We start from the raw sequence: 22,395 nt of genomic DNA, 5'->3' as shown, positions 1-22,395 counted from the left end.
GGTACTGGGAAGCATTCTGAGAGATAGGATTTATGATTAATTGGAGAAACATAGTCTGATTAAAGATGGTCAGCATGGCTTTGTGAGGGGCAGGTCATGCCTCATAAGCCTTATTGTGTTCTTTAAGGATGTGGCGAGACAAGTTGATGAAGGTCAAGCAATGGATGTGGTGTATATGGATTTCATTAAGGCATTTGATAAGGTTCCCCACAGTAAGCTCATTCAGAAAGTTGGGGGTGGGGGGGGTGGGATATGGGATACAGGGAAATTTAGCTGTCTGGATACAAAATTATCTGGCCAAAAGACAGCGAGTAGTAGTGGATGGAAAGTATTCCCGCCTGGAGGTCAGTGACAAGTGGTGTCCCGCAGGGATCTGTTCTTGGGCCTCTGCTCTTTGTAGATTTTATAAATGACTTAGATGAAGAAGTGGTTAGTAAGTTTGCCGATGACACAAAGGTAGGTGGTGTTGTAGATAGTGTCGAGGGCTGTTGCAGACTACAATAAGACTACAGGGTGCAGAGCTGGGCAGATGGAGTTAAACCCGGATAAATGCTAAGTGAATCATTTTGGAAGGTCGCATTTGAATGCTGAATACAGGGTTAAAGACAGGATTCTTGACAGGAACAGTGGGATCTTGGGGTCCATGTACATCGATTGCTCAAAATTGTCACCCAAGTTGATAGGATCATTAAGAAGACGTGTAGTGCTTTGGCTTTCATTAACCGGGGGATTGAGTTTAAGAGCCACAAAATTTTGCTGCAGTTCTGTAAAACCCTGGTTATACCACACTTGGTATATTGTGTCCACGTCTGGTTGCCTCATTATACGAAGGACATAGATGCTTTAGAGAGGATGCAGAGGAGATTTACCAGGATGCTGCCTGGATTGGAGGGCATGTCTTATGAAGAGAGGTTGATTGAGCTAAGAACTTTCACACTGGAGAGAAGAAGGAGGAGAGGTGACCTGACAGAGGTGTGCAAGGTAATGAGAGGCATAGATAGCCAGAGACGTTTCCCCAGGGCAGAAATGGCTGTCATGGGGGGTCCTAATTTTAAGATGATTGCAGGAAGGTATAGGGGGGATGTCAGAGGTAGGTTCTGTATGCAGAGAGTGGTGGGTGAAATGCACTGCCAGCTGTGGTAGTAGAGTCCGAGACATTAGGGACATTTAAGTGACTGCTGGACAAGCACATGGATGGCAGTAAATTGAGGGGTGAGTAAGTTAAGTTGATCTTAGATTAGAGATAAATGCTTGGCAGAACATCATGGGCTGTTTTACTGTTCTATCTTCTATTACAGGGCAAGTGAGTGAACAATGCAGAGAGTGAGTGTGTGAGTGATCAGTAAAAAGTGTGAGGGAGAGAGAGAGAAAGAGATCACTGCAGAGAGGGAGTGAGAGTAAGTGACCATTACAGGGACAGAATGTGTGCTAAATACAAAATAGAGAGAATGAGTGATCAATACAGAGAGAACCATAGATAAAGAGTTACCATTACAGAAAGAGTGACTAATACAGATAAAGTTAAAAATCACACAACACCAGGTTATAGTCCAACAGGTTTATTTGGAAGGATGAGCTTTCAAAGTGCTGCTCCTTCATCAGGTAGCTATGGAGCAGGATCATAAGACACAGAATTTATAGCAAAAGATTACAGTTTCATGCAACTGAAACAATATATTGAACAAACCTAGATTGCTGGTAAGTCTTCCATCTTTTAGAATGGGTTGCAGGTTTCGGTTCATTAATATATAAACAGAACTTCTTTTAAGTCACCTTCTTGAGATAAGTTAAGGTTTTATGAAAAAAGGTGACACCTCAGCTCAGACAATGCATTAAAGGTGTAAGGTTAGAGTCTGTATTCCAATCTTGAGTCAGACTGGTTCTGTTTCCAAAGTAGGAATTTATGAAGTGTTACATGGATTGACTGCCTGCAGATTGTGTGCTTTTTTGAGCAAAATAGAATGTATTTGCAAATACAATTCTGCAAATGCAGATTTACCCCATAGACTTAAATGTGTGGGTGCGTGCATGAGAGAGAGAGAGCGAGAGAGAGAGAGAGACTGTGTGCGTGTGAGTGTGATGGAGTATAAGCCTGTGAGAGGGTTGTGTGCGTGAGTATGAGTGTGGGGTGTATGTGTGTATGAGAGAGGGTCTGCAAGAGAGCGTGTGAGTATGTATGAGTATGTTAGAGTGTGTGTGTATATATAGTGCAGTGGGGTCACCTGCACTGTGACATGAACCCAAGGTCTCAGTTGAGGCCATCCTCATTGGTACCGAGTTTGGCTGTCAGCCTCTGCTTGGCCACTCTGTGTTGTTGCATATTCCCAAAGTCCGCCTTGGAGGATGGTCACCTGAAGATCCGAGGCCAAATGTCCCTGACCGCTGAAGTGTTCCCCGATTGTTGCAGTGTCCATTCGTCCGTTGTCGTAGCATCAGCTTGGTCTCGCCAATGTACCATGCCTCGGGAATCCTTGCCTGTATCATATGAGATAGCAATGTTGGCATGAGTACTGTCATGTACATGGTGTTTGATGAATTCTTCCATGTCTGCCTCAAGACCAATGGGGTCCATTTTGGTGGTAGGGCAGAAATTGAGCACTTGTCTGAGAACTTCAGCAGTCAGAGACCTTCGGCCTCGGATTTTTGTATGACCATCCTCCAAAGCAGACTTTGGGATATGCAACAATACAGAGTGGCCAGGCAGAGGCTGATAGCCAAGTTTGGTACCAATAGCCTCAACCGGGACCTTGGGTTCATGTCACCCCACTATACTTTCCACTCTCACATACACACACAAGCACACAGACACATGCACTCTTACATACTCACACACTCACGTAGACCCTCTCTTATGCACATGCTCTCTCTCATACATACACACACATACAACCCCCACACTCACACCCTCTCACAGGTTTATACTCCATCACACTCACACACACGCTCTACCAAGCATGGAAAAACACACACACTCATGCTCACTCAGATTCACACTCTCTCACTCTCTTTCTTTCACATGCATGTACCCACACATATAACTCTATGGGGTAAATTTGCATTTGCAGAATTACATTGCAAATACATTCTATTTTGCTGAAAAAGCACACAATCTGCAGGCAGTCAAACATTTTATAAATTCCTACTTTGAAAATAGAAGCAGTCTGATTCAAGAATTGGGATTCATACAGACTCTAACCTTATACCTTTAATACAATGTCTGAGCTGAAATGTCACCTTTTTTTTAATAAAACCATGTTATCTTGAGAATGTGACTTAAAAGAAGTTCTGGGATTTACATATTAATGAAACGAAACCTGCAACCCATTCTAAAAGATGAAAGACTTAACAGCAATCTAGGTTTGTTCAATACTGTGTTTCAGTTGCATGACACTATGATCTTTTGCTATAAATTCTGTGTCTTATGATCCCGCTCGACAGCTGCCTGATGAAGGAGCAGCACTCCAAAAGCTCATCCTTCCAAGTAAACCTACTGGACTGTAACCTGGTATTGTGTGATTTTTTTTACCTTGGTCCACCCACGTCCAACACTGGCACCTCCACATCAATAGAGATAGAGAGTGACCAATGCAGTGGAGCCTTCCACATCCATCAAAGTTTTACTTGCACATCCACTAATATCATTTATTGTATCCATTGCTCCTCCCTCACCTCTATCCAAAGACCATCTCAGCAGGTCTGGCAACATCTGTAAGGAGATAAAAGAGCTGACATTTCAAGTCTAATTGACCCTTTGTCAAAGCAGCTTTGACAAAGGGTCAGTTAGACTCAAAACGTCAGCTCTTTTCTCTCCTTACAGATGCTGCCAGACCTGCTGAGATTTTCCAGCATTTTCTCTTTTGGTTTCAGAGACCATTACAGAGTGAGTCACCAATTCAGAGAAAAAGAGAGAGTCTAATAGAGTCAGTGAATGACCATGGTAGAGGGAGAATAAGCACTACAGAGGGTGAATTACCATTATGGACACAATTAATGACCAATACAGAAAATGTGATAATTTACACTGAAAGAAAGAGAGAGACCAAGGCCAATATAGAAAGAGAGGGAGTTTGCAATACAGAGATAGAGAGAGAAAATGAGAGTGAGTGAGAATGATCAATACAGGGAGACAGAGAGAAAATGAACCATTACAGAGAGAGTGACCATTTCAGAGTGAGTAACTAATACAGTATGTGTGACTAATAAAGAGAGAATGACAGCGAGTCATCATTAGAGAGGGAAGGACTAATACACACACAGAGGGTGACCATTAGAGAGAAACAGCAACCAATACGGAACTTAGGACCATTACAGAGAGTGCGAGTGAGAGAGGGGGATCAATACAGAGGGAGTGTACAATGCAGAGAAACCAATATAGTGAGGGAGTCTCCAATTCACACAGAATGAGTTTGTAGAATCATTGAATCCTTACAGGGTGGAAGCATTGGGCCCATAGAGTCCACACTGAACCACAGAAGGGCATCTCACCCAGAGCCACCCAATCCCTATTACCTTGCATTTCCCATGACTAATCATTCAGCTTGCACATCCCTGGACGCTATGGGTAATTTAGCATAGTCAATCTACCCAACCTGCATGCCATTGGACTGTGGGAAGAAACTGGAGCACCCAGAGGAAACCCACACAGAGACAGGGAGAATGTGCAAACTCCATACAGAGCTGTTACATCTCTCTGTCTCTCTCTCTCTCGGCCACAGCAACAGCTTGAGTTCTTTCTACTGTCAGAATCTATGGAAAATAAAGAACATGAAAGCATGGAAAGGGTTAAAGCATGAAGACCACTGGCAATCTGTGGTCTGTGGAAGGCAGGATGGGATAAGAATAGTGGAATGCTCTTACACCAATTAGCAGAGTAAGGTTAAGGCTGAAAGGTCACTATGGCAAGATGAGATAACACATGAATCAAGCAAGTTACTCTGTTAAGTGTTATTATGACAGGATTGGGACCATAAATATTTGGGACATGACATTAAAATATCTAGTAGAGTCAGCTTGAGACAGGAGGCTATTGTAATAGATGGAATAGCTAAATATCTATCATGATGGGTTAGTCTGGAATTGAAGATCACTGTAGCAGAGTTAGCAATAAATATCTAATCCTGACATTAGAATAACATTAAGTAGAATGTACAACTAAAGAGATAATGGGAACTAACATCACTGGTTTATTGTGTAGCTAGAGGGAGGTACTTTGGTAATATAGTTGGACATGCTGATAAGCTAACAAAAACATGATAAAAAAAGATAAAAGATATAAAATTCCAAGGTTCGTGGGAATTCGAGAATCTACTTTCTCAGTATCGTGGTTTTTTGTTTGCAAATAAAAGACCTACTTCTTGAAGAATTCTCTGCATCTCCTGGTGATTCTCTATATTTTCTCCACAACAAATTGCATGTGAGACAATCTATTTTACTGAATTTGCTTTTGCCTAGGGTGTGTTTATGACGTTACAATATTGGAACAGTTGCTGTTTCGTAGTTACATAATCAATTATTCTGTTAAGTTTTCCAGTAGAGTTAAAGTTATATAATTTCACTGTAGGGTAAGAATAAAGTGTGTTTTGCTTAAAGCCAAGCAACGTAACCAATCAAATTACATCTGGAACACAGCACATTACACTTGCCTTTAAATAAATAAGCTATCTTCTTGATATATTTGAAGGGGGTTTGATCTGGGCCATAACATTGATAGTTTCACATGAGATTGAGAGTGAATAGTATATGTTCTGGGCAAATGAAGGCAAAATACTGCAGATGCTGAAAACCTGAAACAAATGCAGAGAATGTTGAAGAAACTGCACATCTGTGGAATGAGAAACAGTTGATAATTGGAGTCCATATTGACTGTTCTGATCAGTAGTGTGAGAGTGTAGGTATGTTCAGTGTATGTTGTTTGACCTTGGTTTGAGTGTGCTTGAGTTTGCTGTGTTTGAGTTTAAAATTCTGTGAAAAGGGTAATCTTTTTGCATTCTCTAATATCCATATCTGAAAGTCTCTCAGCAGAAGATGGATTCAAACTACCTGAGGACTGTTTTGGGTGACTGTTTGACTGAAGGTCTGGCAGAAGTGGCACAACATCGACCGATTGATCCTATTGAATACCTGGCATACTGGCTGTACAAATACAGAGACAACCTCGACTTAAAGCAAAAGGTGAACTTGCTGATTTTCATCATCACCTAGCACTCCAAGCTGAACTAATTCATCCCTTTACTCACCTTAGTTTTGACCATCTCCTCACAAGGAGCTAAGTCCCTTGAAGAAAATAGCAGCTGTCTGGAACCAGCAATACTGCTGATGCAGGACAAGCACATGTAGCTCATGATTCATTTTAATGAGTTTCTGGCCCTTCCTGTAATTCCACACCTTTGATTGGACAACTCTGCTCTCTCCAGTTATTCACTTAGATTTCTCCAGCAACAATCTCTAGCCTTTAGTCTCTGTGATCACAGTGTCAGTCTCTATGCTTTGCCTTTCTGATCACACAGAGAGAAAACACAAGAAGAGACACATAGACAGAAAACATGAGACACATAATGTGAGACAAATTGGGAACATGAGACAGAGTCAGAATGTGAGACAAAGACTGCACATGAAACACATAGAAATGCTGAGAATTTGAGATGGTATGGAAAGGAATGTGAGGAAAAGAGCACAAGCCACAAAGAGACAGAATACGTGAGGCACAGACAATGCAATAGGCATAGAAAGAACAGTCAGCACATGCAAGGCACAGAGAGAGAGTTCGCATGAGACAGGGAGTGCATATAAGGCACAAAGAGAGTGCAAGCACAAGGCATAAAATGAGTGTGAGCATGTGCAAGGCAAAAGGCACAGAGGGAGAGATTGAGAGAGAAAACACAGTAGTTTGCATGAGGCGCAGAATGAGAGGAAAAAGCAGAGAGTGATTGTGCACGTGACATAGACAGACAACATGTGGGTCACAGAGACAGCACGTGCACAAGGCACAGAGAGAGTAAACATAAGACATAGAGAGGGGCAGCACAACATGCAGAGAACGAGAACTTGAGATTGAGATTGAAAGCAAAATAGAGACAGCATGGGATGCAGAGTGGAGAACACAATTCAGAGACAGATAAAGTGGACACAACTTAAAAAGGGAGAAACAGAGAGTATGATTCTGAGACAGAAAGAGCACAATTCAGAAGTAGTGACTGAGAGGGACAGAGCATTATTCTGTTAAATATCAGAATTGAGAACTTATTGATCTGTATTTAATTACTTTAGTGCCAAAGGATTGGTCTATGTGTCCATATGAGTTTTAGAAATAGTTTGATTCAAAATGTTTGATGTACACATGATTGTAAATCAAGTATTGTTGTTTAAACATTTTCTAATTATTTTAAGAGTCACTTGGAGATTGAGCAGCTGAACACTGAGACACAAGTAGCATTGAAGGAGAAAGCTATGCAAGAACAGTTAGAAGCTGAACTGATTGAGATTCAGAAGGCATATGAAGAGAAGTTGGTAAGTGATCCATTTCACTACACTAGTGGCTTGTATTTTCACAGGTCCTCTCTATTGCTTTGCACTTTTTTAAAAAGTGGTTGCCATTGTTGGATACTTGAATAGGGTTGAAGAGTGTGGTGCTAGAAAACCACAGCCGTTCAGGCAGCATCAGGGGAGCAGGAGAATTGACGTTTCGAGGATTAGCTCTTCATCAGGAATAAGTTGAATAGGGTTTTCCATTTTAATCCCAGATAGTAGCTGTACAAAGAGTTGAAATGTAGAACCAGAGGCTTTCTTACTATGGTTTCTTCAGTTTATTCAAGGGGATCAGGAGAGTTGCTAAGGGCGCTGCTCAAGAAATGGGCACAACATTATCATAGCATTAGTAGATCTTGGCAGAGTTAGTGTCCCCACCACCAAGCCAGAAGCTCCGGGTTCAAGTCCCACCCCAGAATGTGAAGGCCAAGGAAGATGCTTTCAAACTTGTAAATCCATTCACAGGCAGTAAGAGCAGGACAGATTCATGGAAAGAAACTGGAGCCTCCATCATCATTAGTTCAAAACTGCAACATGCATATAAAAGTGCTCATTGCCCCAGCAATTCTGGCACTTTATTGGTTAGCTGAACTAATGTCTAAGGATCAGACTTGTAACAACAGAATGGGGTTGGATCCATGTTCTGGGTGGATTTAAGACTTGCCTCCTTGCCCTGCCAGTCGTAGAATTCAAGGCACTATGAGTTGGATCTGACTTTAGGCAGAGAACTGAAGATGATAATGACTGTAATGCAGCTTATATTGGCATTGAAATAATTCAGCCCCTACAAGACCTAAAGGAAACATTTAATTTTGGTTTTGATTTCATTTCTTTGGACTATTAACCATCAATTGATAGAAACATTGACATACAAACTAGAAGCAGGAGTAAGACCCATTAGCCTTTTTTTTTGAGCCTCATCTGCATTCAATATGGTTGTGGCTGATCGTCTATCTCGAGCTATAGTCCTGCATTTCCCCATATATTCAATGACTATATACAGCCTCTGTGGTAGAAAATTCCACAGGTTCACTATCCTTCGTCTGAAGAAATGTTTTGTCATTTCAATCCAAAATGGTTTACACCATATCCAAAGACTGAGTCTCTTGATTATAGACTCATCAAACAGGGGAAACCATCCACCCTCCATCTAGTCTGTCCAACCCTGTTAAAATTTTATTTGTTTCAATCAGAACTCCACTCATCCTTCTAAACTCTAGTGAATACAGGCCCAATTGAACCAAGCTGTCCTCAAACAACAGGATGCTTATGCAGCACCTTTAATAAAATGTCTCATGGTGGAAAGATATAGGGAGGGTATCCAAGTGCTTGGAGGCCCAAGCAGCTCAAGTCATGGCTATCAATAATGCTACAGTTGAAATCAGGATGCACAAGAAACCAGATTTAAATTAGCACAGATAACCCAAAGGCTTATCAAATTGAAGGAGGCTATAGAACAAGGCAAGATGAGGTGGGGACTTGGGTGGAGAAATTTAATCTGGACAAATGTGAGGTGTGCATCTTGGAAGGTTTAAAGCAGGAGGGAAGTATACAGTAAATGCAGAACCCTTAGTAGCATTAGTATATAGAGGGATCTAGGCATATAGATCCACAGTTCCCTGAAATTGGCAACAACAAGAAGGAATATTGCCATTGTCATTTGGGGCATAGAGTATAATAATTGACAAGTCATGTTCTAGCTGTAGAGAACTTTAGTTAGGCCACCTTTGGAATATTATGTACAGTTCTGGCCACCACACAACCAGAAGGATTTGCAGGCTTTGGAGGGATAGAGAAAACGTTTACCAGGATGTTGCCTGGTCTGAACAGTATTAGCTATGAGGAGAGGTTGGAGAAACTTGGGGTTTGTTTTCACTTAAATGTCAAAGACCGTGGGGCGACCTGATAGCAGTTTGCAAAGTTATGATAGAATGGATAGTCAGAGTCTTTTTTCCAGGGTAGAAATTTCAATTGCAAGGGGACATAAATTTAAGAAAAAGGGGAAAAGTTTAAAGGAGATGTGAGAGGCAGGCTTTTTTTTACACAGAGGGTGATAAATGCCAGGAATGTGCTGCCAGAGGAGGTAGTAGAAGCAAACGTAATAGCAACATTTAAGGGGCATCTTGATAGATATGTGAATTGGCAGGGAATAGAAGTAAACAGACTATGTGGAGACAAAAGATGTTTAGATTATACAGGTTGGTGGGCTGAAAGGCCTATTCCTGTGCTGTACTCTTCTTTCTTCTTTGAAGTAATGAAGCAATTTGAAAACAGGGATGTAAAGTTTAAAATCAGAACAGTAGTGAACAAGAAATCAATGGAGTCAGATGTACAGGGATGATAGGGGAATAGGACTTAATACAATTTAAGACATGGGCAACAGAGCTTTGGGTGATCACAAGTTTACAGATGGTAGAATGTGGGACACCAACCAAGGCGGTTTTGCATTGTCAAGTCAAGAGGTAACTAAGGCATATGGATTTAAAAAAACAGATTAGCTCGGATTGAGGTGAAATTGGATTATGTTATGGAGGTGAAAACAGGCAGTTTTAGTGATTGCAACAATAGAAGGACATAAGGTCATCCCAAAATGAATGTGACATTAAGGTTGCAAACAGACCTGATTAGTCTCAAACTGCTAGAGTATTGGAGTCAGTAGCTAGGGAATAGAGTTGTAGCAGAAACAACGGTTTCAGTCTTACAAATTATCAGATGACAAAAATATCTTCTTATTCAGCATCAGATTTCAAATTAGTGATTTGATAATTCAGAGACAATGGAGGAGTCGAGAGAGATGATGGTGAGGTAAAGCTGGGTGTCATCAGACTATGTGTGAAAACTGACATTGCACTTTTGGATAAACCAACCATCACTAACCAAGAAAGTTAAAGTTGAAAGAAAAACCTTATAAGGATGCAAGAGTCAGTGATAGCCCTGAAGACTGTGATAAATTCAGCATCCAGCAAAGGAAGTTTAGAAGGATAATAAAGAGAGCGAAAATAAACTATGAGAACAAATTAGCAAGTAATATAAAAGTTGACAGTAATTGCTTCCTTAAATATATGAAAAGGAAGTCAGAGTCAAAGTGAACATTGGCTCTTAAAAAATGAATCAGTGAAATAATTACAGGGAACAAGGCAGAGGAGTTAAACAGATATTTTGCATCTGTCTTTTAAATGTTGTAATTGTACCAGCCTCCAATACTTCCTCTGGCAGCTCATTTCATACACCCGCCATCCTCTGCGTGAAAATGTTGCCCTTAGGTCCCCTTTATAACTTTCCCCTCTCACCCTAAACCTATGCCCTCTAGTTCTGGACTCCCCCACTCCAAAGAAAAGACCCGGAGTCGTTTAGGTGAAAGATACTTCAATGATCCCATTAGCACTGAAGAAAATGGGGGAGGAATTAAGTAACATCACCATCTTTAGCGAAGTCACATTAGACAAACTAATGGGAGTAAAGGCAGATAAGTACCTGGCCATGATGGCTTGCATTCTATGATCTTAAAAGAAGTAGCTACACATATAGTGGTTGCAATGGTTGTAATTTTCCAAAATTATTTGGATTCTGGAGAAGTCCCAGAGCATTGGAATACTGGCAATTCACATAGGGAGGTAAAAAGTAGATAACTATAGGCCAATTAGCCTAAAATCTATTGTTGAAAAATTATTAGAATGAATTATTAAAGAAGCATGTTGCCAGAGTTAGAAGGATTGAGCTAGAGGGAGAGGCTGAATAGGCTGGGGCTGTTTTCCTTCGAGCATCGGAGGCTGAGGGGTGACCTTGTAGAGGTTTATAAAATCATGAGGGGCATGGATACGGGGTAAATAAACAAGGGTATTTTCCCTGGGAGTCCAGAACTAGAGGGCATAGGTTTAGAGTGAGAGGAAAAAGATCTAAAAGGGACCTAGGGGCAACTTTTTCACGCAGAGGATGATGCGTGTATAAATGAGCTGCCAGAGGAAGTGGTGGAGGATGGTATAATTACAGCATTTAAAAGGCATCTGGATGGGTTTCTCAATAGGAAGGGTTTAGAGGGATTTGGGCCAAGTGCTGGCAAATGGGACTAGATTAATTTAGGATATCTGGTCAGCATGGACAGGTTGGACTATAGGATCTGTTTCCATGCTGTACGTCTCTATGACTCTGTAATTCTAAGTAGTGGCAACACATTTGGAAAATCATAATCTAATCAAACCGAGTCATTATGCCTTCATGGAAGAGAAAGTGTGTTTGATTAATTTATTAGAATGTTTTGAGGAAGTTTCAGCCAGCGAGGATAAAGGGAGAACAGTAGATGTGTTGTATTTGGATTTCTAAAGGGTATTTGACAAGATACCTCACAAAAGGTTAAGTCATAAGAGCCCATAGAGTTAGTGGTGATATATTAGTGTGGATAGAGGATAGACTGATGGGGTGGAAACAGCAAGTGGGAATAAAGGCTTTTTTAAAAAAAAAATTGGGAAATGGAGTGTAATGTAAGAAAATGTGAAGTTCTTCATTTTGAAAGGAAGAACAAAAGAATCTATATTTAAATGGAGAAAAATTGCAGAAAGCTGCAATACAAAAGGGAGATGGGAGTACCTGTGCATGAAGCACAAAGCATGTGTAGCAGGTAATCAAGAAGGCCACAGGAATTAAGTTGGAGTGTGAGAATAGGGAAATCTTACTGCAACAGTACAGGGTACTGTTCTGATCACATCTAGAGAAATGCTGGATGTTTTGGTCCTGTTATTCAAGCAACAATATCATTTCATTTTAATCAGTTCAGAGAAGGTTCACTCAGATAATCTCCAATATGGAGGGATTCCTGATGAAGAGCTTATGCTTGAAACATCAACTCTCCTGCTCCTTGGATGCTGCCTGACTGGCACCACACTTTTTGATCGTATTGGAAGCAAAGACTAAACAGTTTGGGACTCTATTCATTGGAATTTAAAAGACTAGGAGGTTATCTCATTGAAATGTGTTGGATTCTTAAGGTTCCCCTCATGAAAAAGTCCAAGACCAGATGGCATAGTCTCAGAATAAAGGGGCACCAATTTAAGACTGAGATGAGGAGGAACTTCTTCTCTTAGACAGTCGCAAGTCTTTAGAACTCCTTGCCATAGAGAACTGCAGGGACAGAGTCCTTGCCTATATTTAAGGCTGAGATAAATAGAGTCTTGATTAGTAGAGAAATTGCAGGTTACACGGAAAATGCAGTAAAGTGGACATCAAGAACATTGGATCATATTAACACCCTTTTATTCTGAGACTATGCCCCTGGTCCTAGACTCTTCCATGAGGGGACGCATCAGTCCCTTAAGAATCCAATATGATTTTGTAGAATTGGAGTAAAGCAAATTTTAATGGCATTAGACAAGGACTTTCAAAAGTTGATTGGAGTAGACTGTTCGCAGATGAAGGACTGTCTGATAAGTGGCAGGCTTTCAAAAGTGTGATAACGAGAGTTCAGAGTCATTATGTTAGAGTGTTAGGTAAGACTGATAGGATTAGAGAACAATTGATGAATAAAAATATTGTTAGTTGTTACCACAGATCTGGTACCTCCATGAACATCCCAAGTTCTCTCAATCTTTGTAGTTCTTGGTGTTTGGCATCTTATATTAACTTCTAGTTTGTTCATGGCCACTAAGACTTCCCAATCATATTGGCTTCAGCTCCAGGTGATATTTCTAGGTTCTATCATATTGCTTGTCTTTGTTAAACCTACCACTCCTATTAATAGGATTTTTAAAAATGGTTTTCAATCACTTTTTAGGGGATTAATAGTTCAGAACTTCGGTATTTTAGCTATGGGTTAGGTTGGAAGAGCTGAGGTTATTCTTCTTGGAGCAAAGGAGATTGTGTGGTGGTTTGATAGAGGGTATAACATTATGACAGGTTTGGATAAGGCAAACCAGGAAAATCTGTTTACATTAGCCAGTGTTGCCAGCAAAAGGGAGGTAGATTTAAGATTTTGGGCAAGGAGAGAAAGAGTTTTTAATGGAATGACTGGTAATTATCTGGTACTTGCTGTCCACATTGGCAGCGGGCGCAGAGATAATCAGTGATTTCAAGAAGAAATTGCACGTGTATTTGAGGGAAATATAAGTGCAAAGCCACTGGTATGAAGAGAGTGTGACTAACTGGATTGCTGCACAGAGAGCTGGCATAAATGTGATGGGCTGAAAGGCTTCATTATGAGGTTATGACTCTTTGAAGAACTGTATTACAATGCATAAAATTAGTTTTAAACATAGAAGATATTTATCATAAATAAAATTGAGTGATCCAACGAGAACTATTTTCTTTTCTCATTACAGAAGCTCAAGCAAGCAAATCTTGAGCTTGAAAAACAGCAGCTTCAGATTCAGGCAGCTCTTGACGCAGTGAAGGAAAAACAAGCTAAGGAGTTGCAGGAAATGGAGAAGCAGGTCAATGCTACTTCGGAACTTTACTAACTGCCTGTGTTTGTTCACTGTGAGTGTGTGGGATGACAAGGCTCACATGGCCATATAATCAACTCCCAGCAATTCTGGCTACATTTGACTCCAGCCTTGATGAAATATAGCATGCCCTCAATTCTTGATATAAGGAACAATCATGACAGGACAATTTGAACTCTGTTTTAAATATGTGGGATCTGTACTGGTGACTATGTTGATTATTGTAAAATGACTTACCTGCAACACTACACCTGCCCTCCTCTAACCAAAAAAAAAGTGTGGAGGGTTGGTAAAGCAAGGTTTTTCTTAATCTCTTTTGGCAATTAAGAGCAGATGAGGTGGAAGCTAGGGCAGTTGCATGCTTGCGAAAAGTGCACCCAAATCCAACTCCTGACAGATTGGGTTAGGGAGCTGAAGTTGAAGCCGGATGAACTTCGGATCATTTGGGAGGCTGAGGGGGTGACAGAGAAGAATTATGGGGAGGTAGTCACACCTAAGTTACAGGATAAAGGGAGCTAGGTGACCGTCAAGAGAAGGAAAGTGCAGGGAACCCCTGTGACTGTTCCCTTAGTAATAAGTATACTGCTTTGGATACAGTTGGGGAAATGACCTACCATGGGAAAGCCACAGTAGTCAGGTCTCTGGCACAAAGCCTGGCTCTGTGGCTCAGAAGGGACGTTGTAGGAGAATAGGAGAGTGATAGTGATAGGCGATTCAATGGTTAAAGGAACAGACAGAACATTCAGTGGTTGCAAACAAAATTCTGGATGGTATGTTACCTCTTGGGTGCCAGGGTCAGGGATGTCTCAAATCAAATCTATGGGATTCTTAAGGGGGAGGGTGAGCAGCCTGAAGTTGTGGTACACATCGGTACCAATGATATAGCTAGGAAAAGGGATGAGGATGTGAAGGGTGAAAATAGGGAGTTAGGTTGGAAGCTAAAAGGCAGGACAAGCAGTGTAGTAATCTCAGGTTGCTACCAGTGCCACAGGCTAGTGAGGCTAGAAACAGAGGGCAAGTGCAGCTGAACACATGGCTCAGACCCAGTGTAGATTAGATTAGATTACTTACAGTGTGGAAACAGGCCCTTCGGCCCAACAAGTCCACACGCCCCGCCGAAGCGCAACCCACCCATACCCCTACATCTACCCCTTACCTAACACTATGGGCAATTTAGCATGGCCAATTCACCTCACCTGAATATTTGGAGTGTGGGAGGAAACCGGAGACCTGGAGGAAACCCACGCAGACACGGGGAAAATTTGCAAACGCCACACAGAGAGTCGCCTGAGGCGGGAATTGAACCTGGGTCTCTGGCGCTGTGAGGCAGCAGTGCTAACCACTGTGCCACCGTGCCGCCCACAAGTGTAGGAGGGAGGGCTTCAGATATGTGAACCTTTGGGATACCTTTTGGGAAAGTGAAATACGTACAAGAAGGACAGGTTGCACCTGACCTGGAGGGACACAAATATCCTGGACAGGAGGTTTGCTAGAACTCGCCAGGTGAGTTTAAACTGGTTTGGCAGGGGGATGGGAACCGGAGCTACGGATCACAGAATGGGGTAGCTGGGGAACAGGCAGATACAGTGTGCAGAGAGTCTGTGATCAAGGATAGACAGTTGATAGGGCAAAGTTGCAGTCAGTGCGATGTGTTGAAGTGTGTCAGAAATAAGGATGATGAACTTAAAGCAGCTATGATGCTGTGGCCATTACGGAGACTTGGATATCACAGGGGCAGGAATGGCTGTTGGATGTCCTGGGATTTAAATGTTTCAAAACGAATAGGTGGGGGGTGGTTAGCATTGCTAATCAGGAATAGGATCACAACTGCAGAAAGGGAGGTTGTTGAGGAGGGTTTGTCTACTGAGTCAGTATGGGTGGAAGTCAAAAACAGGAAAGGAACAGTCACCATATTGGGAGTTTTCTCTTGAATCCCCAATAGCAATGGAGGAACAGATTGGGAGGCAGATTTTGAAAAGGTGCAGAAGTAACAGGGTTGTTGTCATGGGTGATTTCAACTTCCCTAATATAGTTTGGAACCTTCTTAGTGCAAATAGTTTGAGTGGAGCAAATTTTGTAAGCTGTGTCCAGGAAGGACTCTTGACTCTATGTAGAAAGGCTGACTAGAGGGGAAGCCATATTGGATTTGGTGCTTAGCAACAAACCAGGTCATGTGTCAGATCTCTCGGTGAGACAGTATTTCTGTGACAGTGATCACAACTCCCTGAGCTTTAGTCATGAAGAGGGATAGGAGTACTAGGTATGGAAAAGTATTTAATTGGTGGAGGGGGAATTACAATGCTTTTAGGCAGGAACTGTGGAGCATAAATTGGGAACAGATGTTCTCAGGAAATGCATGACAGAAATGTGGAGCTTGTTTAGGGAGCACTTGCTACGAGTGCTGGATAGGTTTGTCCAGTGAGGCAAGGAAGGGATAGTACGGTGAAGGAATCTTGGATGACAAGAGATATGGACTATCTAGTCAAGAGGAAGAAGGAAGTTTACTGAAGACCAGGCTGTATAGGATTACAAGGTAGCCAGGAAGGAACTGAAGAATGTACTTTGGAGAGTTCAAAGGCGGCATGAAAAAGCCTTGATGGGTAGGATTAAAGAAAACCCCAAAGCATTCTACACATATGTGAGGAATAAGAGGGTGGCCAGAGTGAGGGTAGGGATGAAAGTGTAGTGCTGGAAAAGCACAGCAGATAAGGCAGCATCTGGGGAGCAGGAGAATCGATGTTTCGGGCAAAGGTCCTTAATCAGGAATGAGGCTTGTGAGCCAAGGGGGTGGAAAGATAAATGGGAGGGGGCTGAGGCTGGGGGGGAGGCAGCTGAGAGTACGATAGATTACATATACTTACAGTGTGGAAACAGGCCGTTTGGCCCAACAAGTCCACACAGAAGAGCAACCCACACAGACCCATTCCCCTACATTTACCTTTTCACCTAACAGTATGGGCAATTTTCCTAACCTGTGGGAGGAAACCGGAGCACCTGGAGGAGACCCACGCAGACACAGGGAGAATGTGCAAACTCCACACAGTTGCCCGAGGCGGGAATTGAACCTAGGTCTCTGGTGCTGTGAGGCAGCAGTGCTAACCACTGTGTCACCGTGCTGCCCATAGGTGGATGGAGGTGGGGGTAATAGTGATAGGTTGGCGAGGAAAGTGGAGCAGATAGGGGGGAATGAAATAAAGACCATTCCCTTTGTGATATTTTTGTCAGGTTCACACCCCCACCAACCCACCCTCCCCTCCCGGCATTTTCTCCTGCCACCGCAGGAATTGCAAAACCTGTGCCCACACGTCCTCATCTCCGTCCAAGACCCCAAAGGAGTCTTCCACATCCATCAGAGTTTTACCTGCACTTCCACACATGTTAATTACCTTATCTGTTTGCTTTTGATGCTGTCTCCTCTACACTGGGGAGACAAGATGCCTACTTGCAGAATGCTTCAGAGAACATCACCAGGACAGCTGCACCAACCAAACCCCTCTACCCCGTGGGCCAACACTTCAACTCCCCCTCCCACTCCGCCAAGGCCACGCAGGTCCTGGGCCTCCTCCATTGTCAAACCCTAACACCCGACACCTGGGGGAAGAACGTTTCATCTTTCACCTTGGGACCGTCCAACCACATGGGATGAATGGGGATTTCCTCTTTTCCCCTCCCCCCACCTTATCCCAGATCCAACCTTCCAACTCGGCACTGCCCTCATGACCTGTCCTACCTGTCCATCTTCCTTCCCACCTATCCATTCCCCATCTTCTCCAACCTTTCACCATTACCCCAACCACCATCCACCCATCGCACTCTCAGCTACCTTCCCCCAGCTACGGCCCCCCCCCCCCCCCCCCCCCGGCTCACAAGCCTCATTTCTGACATATGTCGATTTTCCTGCTCCTTGGATGCTACCTGACCTGCTGTTATTTTCCAACATCACACTCTCAAATCTGATCTCAGCATCTCAACTCGTAGAGTGAGGGTAGGGCTGATCAGGAATAGTGGAGGGAACTTGTGCCTGAAGTTGCAAGAGATAGGGGAGGTCTCTGATGAACACTTTTCTTCAGTATTCACTAGTGAGAGGGACCCTTGTCGTTTGTGAGGACAGTATGAAACAGGCTGAAATGTGTTCAAACAGGTTAATGTTAAGAAGGAGGGTATACTGAAACTTTTGAAAAACATAAGGATAGATAAGTCCCATGGGCCAGACGGGATATACCAAGGTTACTAAGGGAAGCAAAGGAAGAGATTGTTGCACCTGTTGGCAATGATCTTTGTATCCTCACTGTCCCCTGGAGTGGTACCAGATGATTGGTTGGTGGCAAATGTTACTCCCTTATTCAAGAAAGGGAATAGGGATAATCCTTGGAATTACAGGCTAGTCAGTAAATCTGACATCAGTAGTAGGCAAATTATTGGAGAGGATTCTGAGAGACAGCATTTATGATTATTTGGAAAAGGATACTCAGTAGTTACTTCGATTTCACTCAAATCCTTCTGGTCGCGAGTTTGCGTCCAGTTAACTACGGGCGCTGCTCGGCGTTTTAGTGGGTGGCACGGTGGCACAGTGGTTAGCACTGCTGCCTCACAGCTCCAGAGACCTGGGTTCAATTCCCGTCTCAGGCAACTGTCTGTGTAGAGTTTGCACATTCTCCCCACGTCTGCATGGGTTTCCTCCGGGTGCTCCGGTTTCCTCCCACAATCCAAAAATGCGCAGGTTAGGTGAATTGGCCATGTTAAATTGCCCGTAGTGTTAGGGGTAGGGGTAAATGTAGGGTTCTGGGTGGGTTGCACTTCGGTGGGTCGGTGTGGACTTGTTGGGCCGAAGGGCCTGTTTCCACACTGTAAGTAATCTAATCTAATCTAGTAATCTAATCTAATCATACCTTGATTCGAGATAGTCAGCATTGCCTTGTGAGGGGCAGGTCATGCCTCACAAGCCTTATTGAATTCTTTGTAGATGTGACAAAACACATTGATGAAGGTAGAGCAGTGGTTCTGGTGTCAATGGGTTTTAGAAAGGCATCTGATAAGGTTTCACATAGTAGGCTCTTTCAGAAAGTAAGGAGGCATGGGATGCAGGTAAACCTGTCTGTCTGGATACAGAATTGGCTGGCCCATAGAAGACAGAGGGTGGTAGTAGTTGGAAAGTATTTAGCCTGAACCTCGGTGACCAGTAGTGTTCTGCAAGGATCTGTTCTGGGACCTCTGGTCTTTGTGATTTTTATAAATTACTTGGATGAGGAAGTGCAAGGGTGGGTTAGTAAGTTTGCCAATGACTTGAAGGTTGGTGGAGCTGTGGATAGTGTAGAAGGCTGTTGTAGGTTGCAATGGGACATTGACAGAATGCAGAGCTGGGCTGATAAGTGGCAGATAGAGTTCAACCTGGAAAAGTGTAAAGTGATTCAGTTTGGAAGTTCGAGTTTGAATGCAGATTACAGTGTTGAAGGCAGGACTCTTAGCAGTGTGGAGGAACAGAGGGATCTTGGGGTCCACCCAAGTTGATAGAGTTGTTAAAAAGGCATATGGTGTGTTGGCTTTCAGTAGCAGGGGATTGAATTTGAGAATTGCGAGGTTATGCTGCCCCTCTATAAAGCCAAAGGGCCTGTACTGTGCTGTACTGTTCGATATTCACTTCTATCCTTTTGGGAAGGAAAAGCTGCCATGCTTACCCCCACTAGGTAAAACTTTACTCCAGACCCACATCTGTGTAAGCAATGAAAATGGTTTGGATAAGACTGGGGTTGACCAGAATAGGGGTCTTCTAGGTGGCATGATCTGTCAGCAAACCGCACTGATTTTTTGCTTTATTGAATCATACTTTCTATCTTCAATTTCTCTCCTCCTGATCTTCTCTCTCAATCTCCTTTCTAATGAGCTCATGTTCCTGTCTTCATTTTCTCTTATGACTTAGGTCAATGTCTGATTTTTATCACTCTTTGCTGTCTCTCAAGATGTCTTCTCTCTCTCTCTCTCTCTTCATGCGTCTTTCTATCATTGCTCCACCTTTTGTCTCTTTGTCTGTGATTCTCCTGTTCCAGCTCACTTCAGAATCTACCTTTGCCACACTTTCATTAGACTTCCCATCTTTATCTCATGCCTGCCCTCTCTCTAACCCTATCTTCCTGTAATAAAGCTCCGCTCTAATTTTGTCCCATTCCCTCCTTTCACTCTGACTCCATTCTTTTCCTAATTGTTTACTGCCATTTAATTCCCTCTTTTCCTATAAATTTGCTGCCTCTTTCACATTCTTTCTCTGAACTTTCTCTTTTGCCTCCATATTTGTTTGTGATTCATTTGATTTTTTCCCTTCTCATTCCATTGTTCCTATCATCTACGTTCTTTCACATTTTTCCCTGACACTATTCATTCTGAACTCAACAAATCATAGCAAAGAATCTGGCTACTTACTGGCTTCCATTTCAACATGTGACAGGCAGCACTCTGACCACGCCGATTACACAAACAATTCCGACCACATTGAACACCCTGACTGTGCTAAATGTGGTGACTATACAAACAATCTGACTGCATTGACCACACTGGCTGCATAAAAGGCATTGACAGTTTGAAATGTGCCAAATGCAATGACTACAATGACCAAGCTAAAAGCACCAACTGTCATAACCATGCTAAATGAACTGAAAGCAGCAACTGAACTGGCCACAGTGAGCACACTGCCCATGACAAATGCACTGATAATGCCAGCCACAGCAGCCACACTAGGAGAAAATGAGGATTGCAGATGCTGGAGATCAGAGTCAAGAGTGCGGTGCTGGAAAAGCACAGCAAGTCAGGCAGCATCCGAGAAGCAGGAGAATTGACATTTTGGGCATAAGCCTTTCATCAGGAATCAACCCATCAACCATACTAACAAACTCATCTGTGTGTGACTCTTTTTCTCACACCCATACTCTCTATCACCGTTTCTTATGCAGACAGTGATTAGGATCTGGAAAGCAATTATTAGACTAGATTATATTCCCTACAGTGTGGAAACAGGCCCTTCAGCCCAGCAAGTCCACACCGACCCTCCAAAGAGTAACCCACCCAGAAACATTCCCCCTACCCTATATTTACTTCTGACTAATGCACCTAACAATATGGGTGATTTAGCACGGCCAATTCATCTTACTTGGATTGTGGGAGGAAAGTGGAACACCTGGAGGAAACCCATGCAGACACCAGGAGAATGTGCAAACTCCACACAGACAGTCGCCCGAGACAGGAATCTTCTCTGTGTTGTTCTTTTCACTCTGCCTTGGTTAGTTATCTTTGTGTTTCTCCCAAATCTTATAGCATTCAAATATGTACTTTTGTTTCTTTATCTGCTTTACTTTGACTTTCACCTTTGCCTGTTTAACTATGTCTTATCCTTTCTCTCATTTCTTTATCCATTCCCCTTCTCTCAGGTTTATCTCTCTTTTTATTTGCCTATCTCTCTTGCTGTCTTGTGCATTTCCTTCATTTATCTCTGCTTTACCTCTTCCTCTGTCTCCATGATTTCTCCTTCTTACTTTCTTTCTTTTCAACTTTGTTTCTTTGTTCTGTCTCTTTCTCCCATGTTCTCTTTTTCTTACACCTCTTTTTCCTCTCACTTTGGTTTGTCTCGTTCTATCTATCCTTGTTCATTCTCATCTCTTTTTTTCCTTCTTTCTTTGTTATCTCATCATGGCCTCTGTTTTCCATTTCTCTCTCCTTTGTCTCATTCAGGGTCTTTCTCGTGTGTTATGCTCTCTTTTTCATTTTAAATTTCTCTCCTCTATTCTGGTACATCTCGCTGTATCATCCCTTCCTACATGACTCCTCTCCCTTTTTTCTCCTGGTTCTCCTTGATCATAACCTGTCTTGTTTTATTAGACTTCTGAGCACGCCATAGTGGAAAGTGCATCTTCATTAGTACCACCTGAATGGTTTGGGGAACCTGAACTTGAAACTGTGGAAGAGAAAGATGAATCAACTTTTGCACTGGAGGTGAGTAACTTATTTGTATTCATATCATGAACCTAATTTAACTTCAATCAACTTCCTTTTTAACCACGTTAACCTGTCTTTGAAGTCCAAAAAAAACATGAAAAGGTCAAGGTGTTGGAGGTTACTTGTAGACAAGGAAACTTTGTAAAGTCCTGAAGGGTGAAAGGAAAGCGATTAATGGTAGGACTGTTTTAGGCATGGGGTAAGTGAATGGAGACTGGAAATGTTAGGGAGCAGTGGTTAGTAATTCTGTGTGTTGAATGGTTGAGGACTGTGCTAGCCATAGCTTAAATATACAAATGATTATCTAAGAGCATTGTTTCAGCCAGGGAGGATTGTTCTCACCTGGTTACGTTGTTATCTAATTAATTGTAGTCAGTGAATCACTTTACTATAGCCTCTCTCCTTCTTCTGCATCGTTACCGCTGGTAACCACTAAGGATCTTTCTTTCACCACCTCTCT

General features: G+C 42.5%; 2 protein-coding genes across 7 annotated transcripts in view; one reads left to right on the top strand and one right to left on the bottom strand.

Moving 5' to 3' along the window:
- Positions 1-22,395, bottom strand: part of selenou1a (selenoprotein U 1a) — an 81,983-nt gene that overhangs the window by 37,286 nt on the left and 22,302 nt on the right. The window lies entirely within an intron of this gene.
- Positions 1-22,395, top strand: part of dydc2 (DPY30 domain containing 2) — a 32,142-nt gene that overhangs the window by 3,250 nt on the left and 6,497 nt on the right. For 3 of the 6 annotated variants that reach the window (XM_072558009.1, XM_072558008.1, XM_072558005.1), the window contains exons 2-5: positions 6,011-6,171; positions 7,387-7,506; positions 13,833-13,943; positions 21,819-21,932. In XM_072558009.1, the coding sequence (XP_072414110.1) occupies positions 6,025-6,171; positions 7,387-7,506; positions 13,833-13,943; positions 21,819-21,932 (492 nt within the window). In that variant the 5' untranslated portion in view covers positions 6,011-6,024. Of the gene's footprint in view, positions 1-5,280; positions 5,414-6,010; positions 6,172-7,386; positions 7,507-13,832; positions 13,944-21,818; positions 21,933-22,395 lie in introns of those variants that run through there. The other 3 variants (XM_072558007.1, XM_072558006.1, XM_072558010.1) reach the window with 3 other exon arrangements.

This window comes from Chiloscyllium punctatum, chromosome 38, assembly GCF_047496795.1.
Source record: "Chiloscyllium punctatum isolate Juve2018m chromosome 38, sChiPun1.3, whole genome shotgun sequence".
NCBI classification, from domain to species: Eukaryota; Metazoa; Chordata; class Chondrichthyes; order Orectolobiformes; family Hemiscylliidae; genus Chiloscyllium; species Chiloscyllium punctatum.
This window is presented reverse-complemented; position numbering and strand designations above follow the sequence as displayed.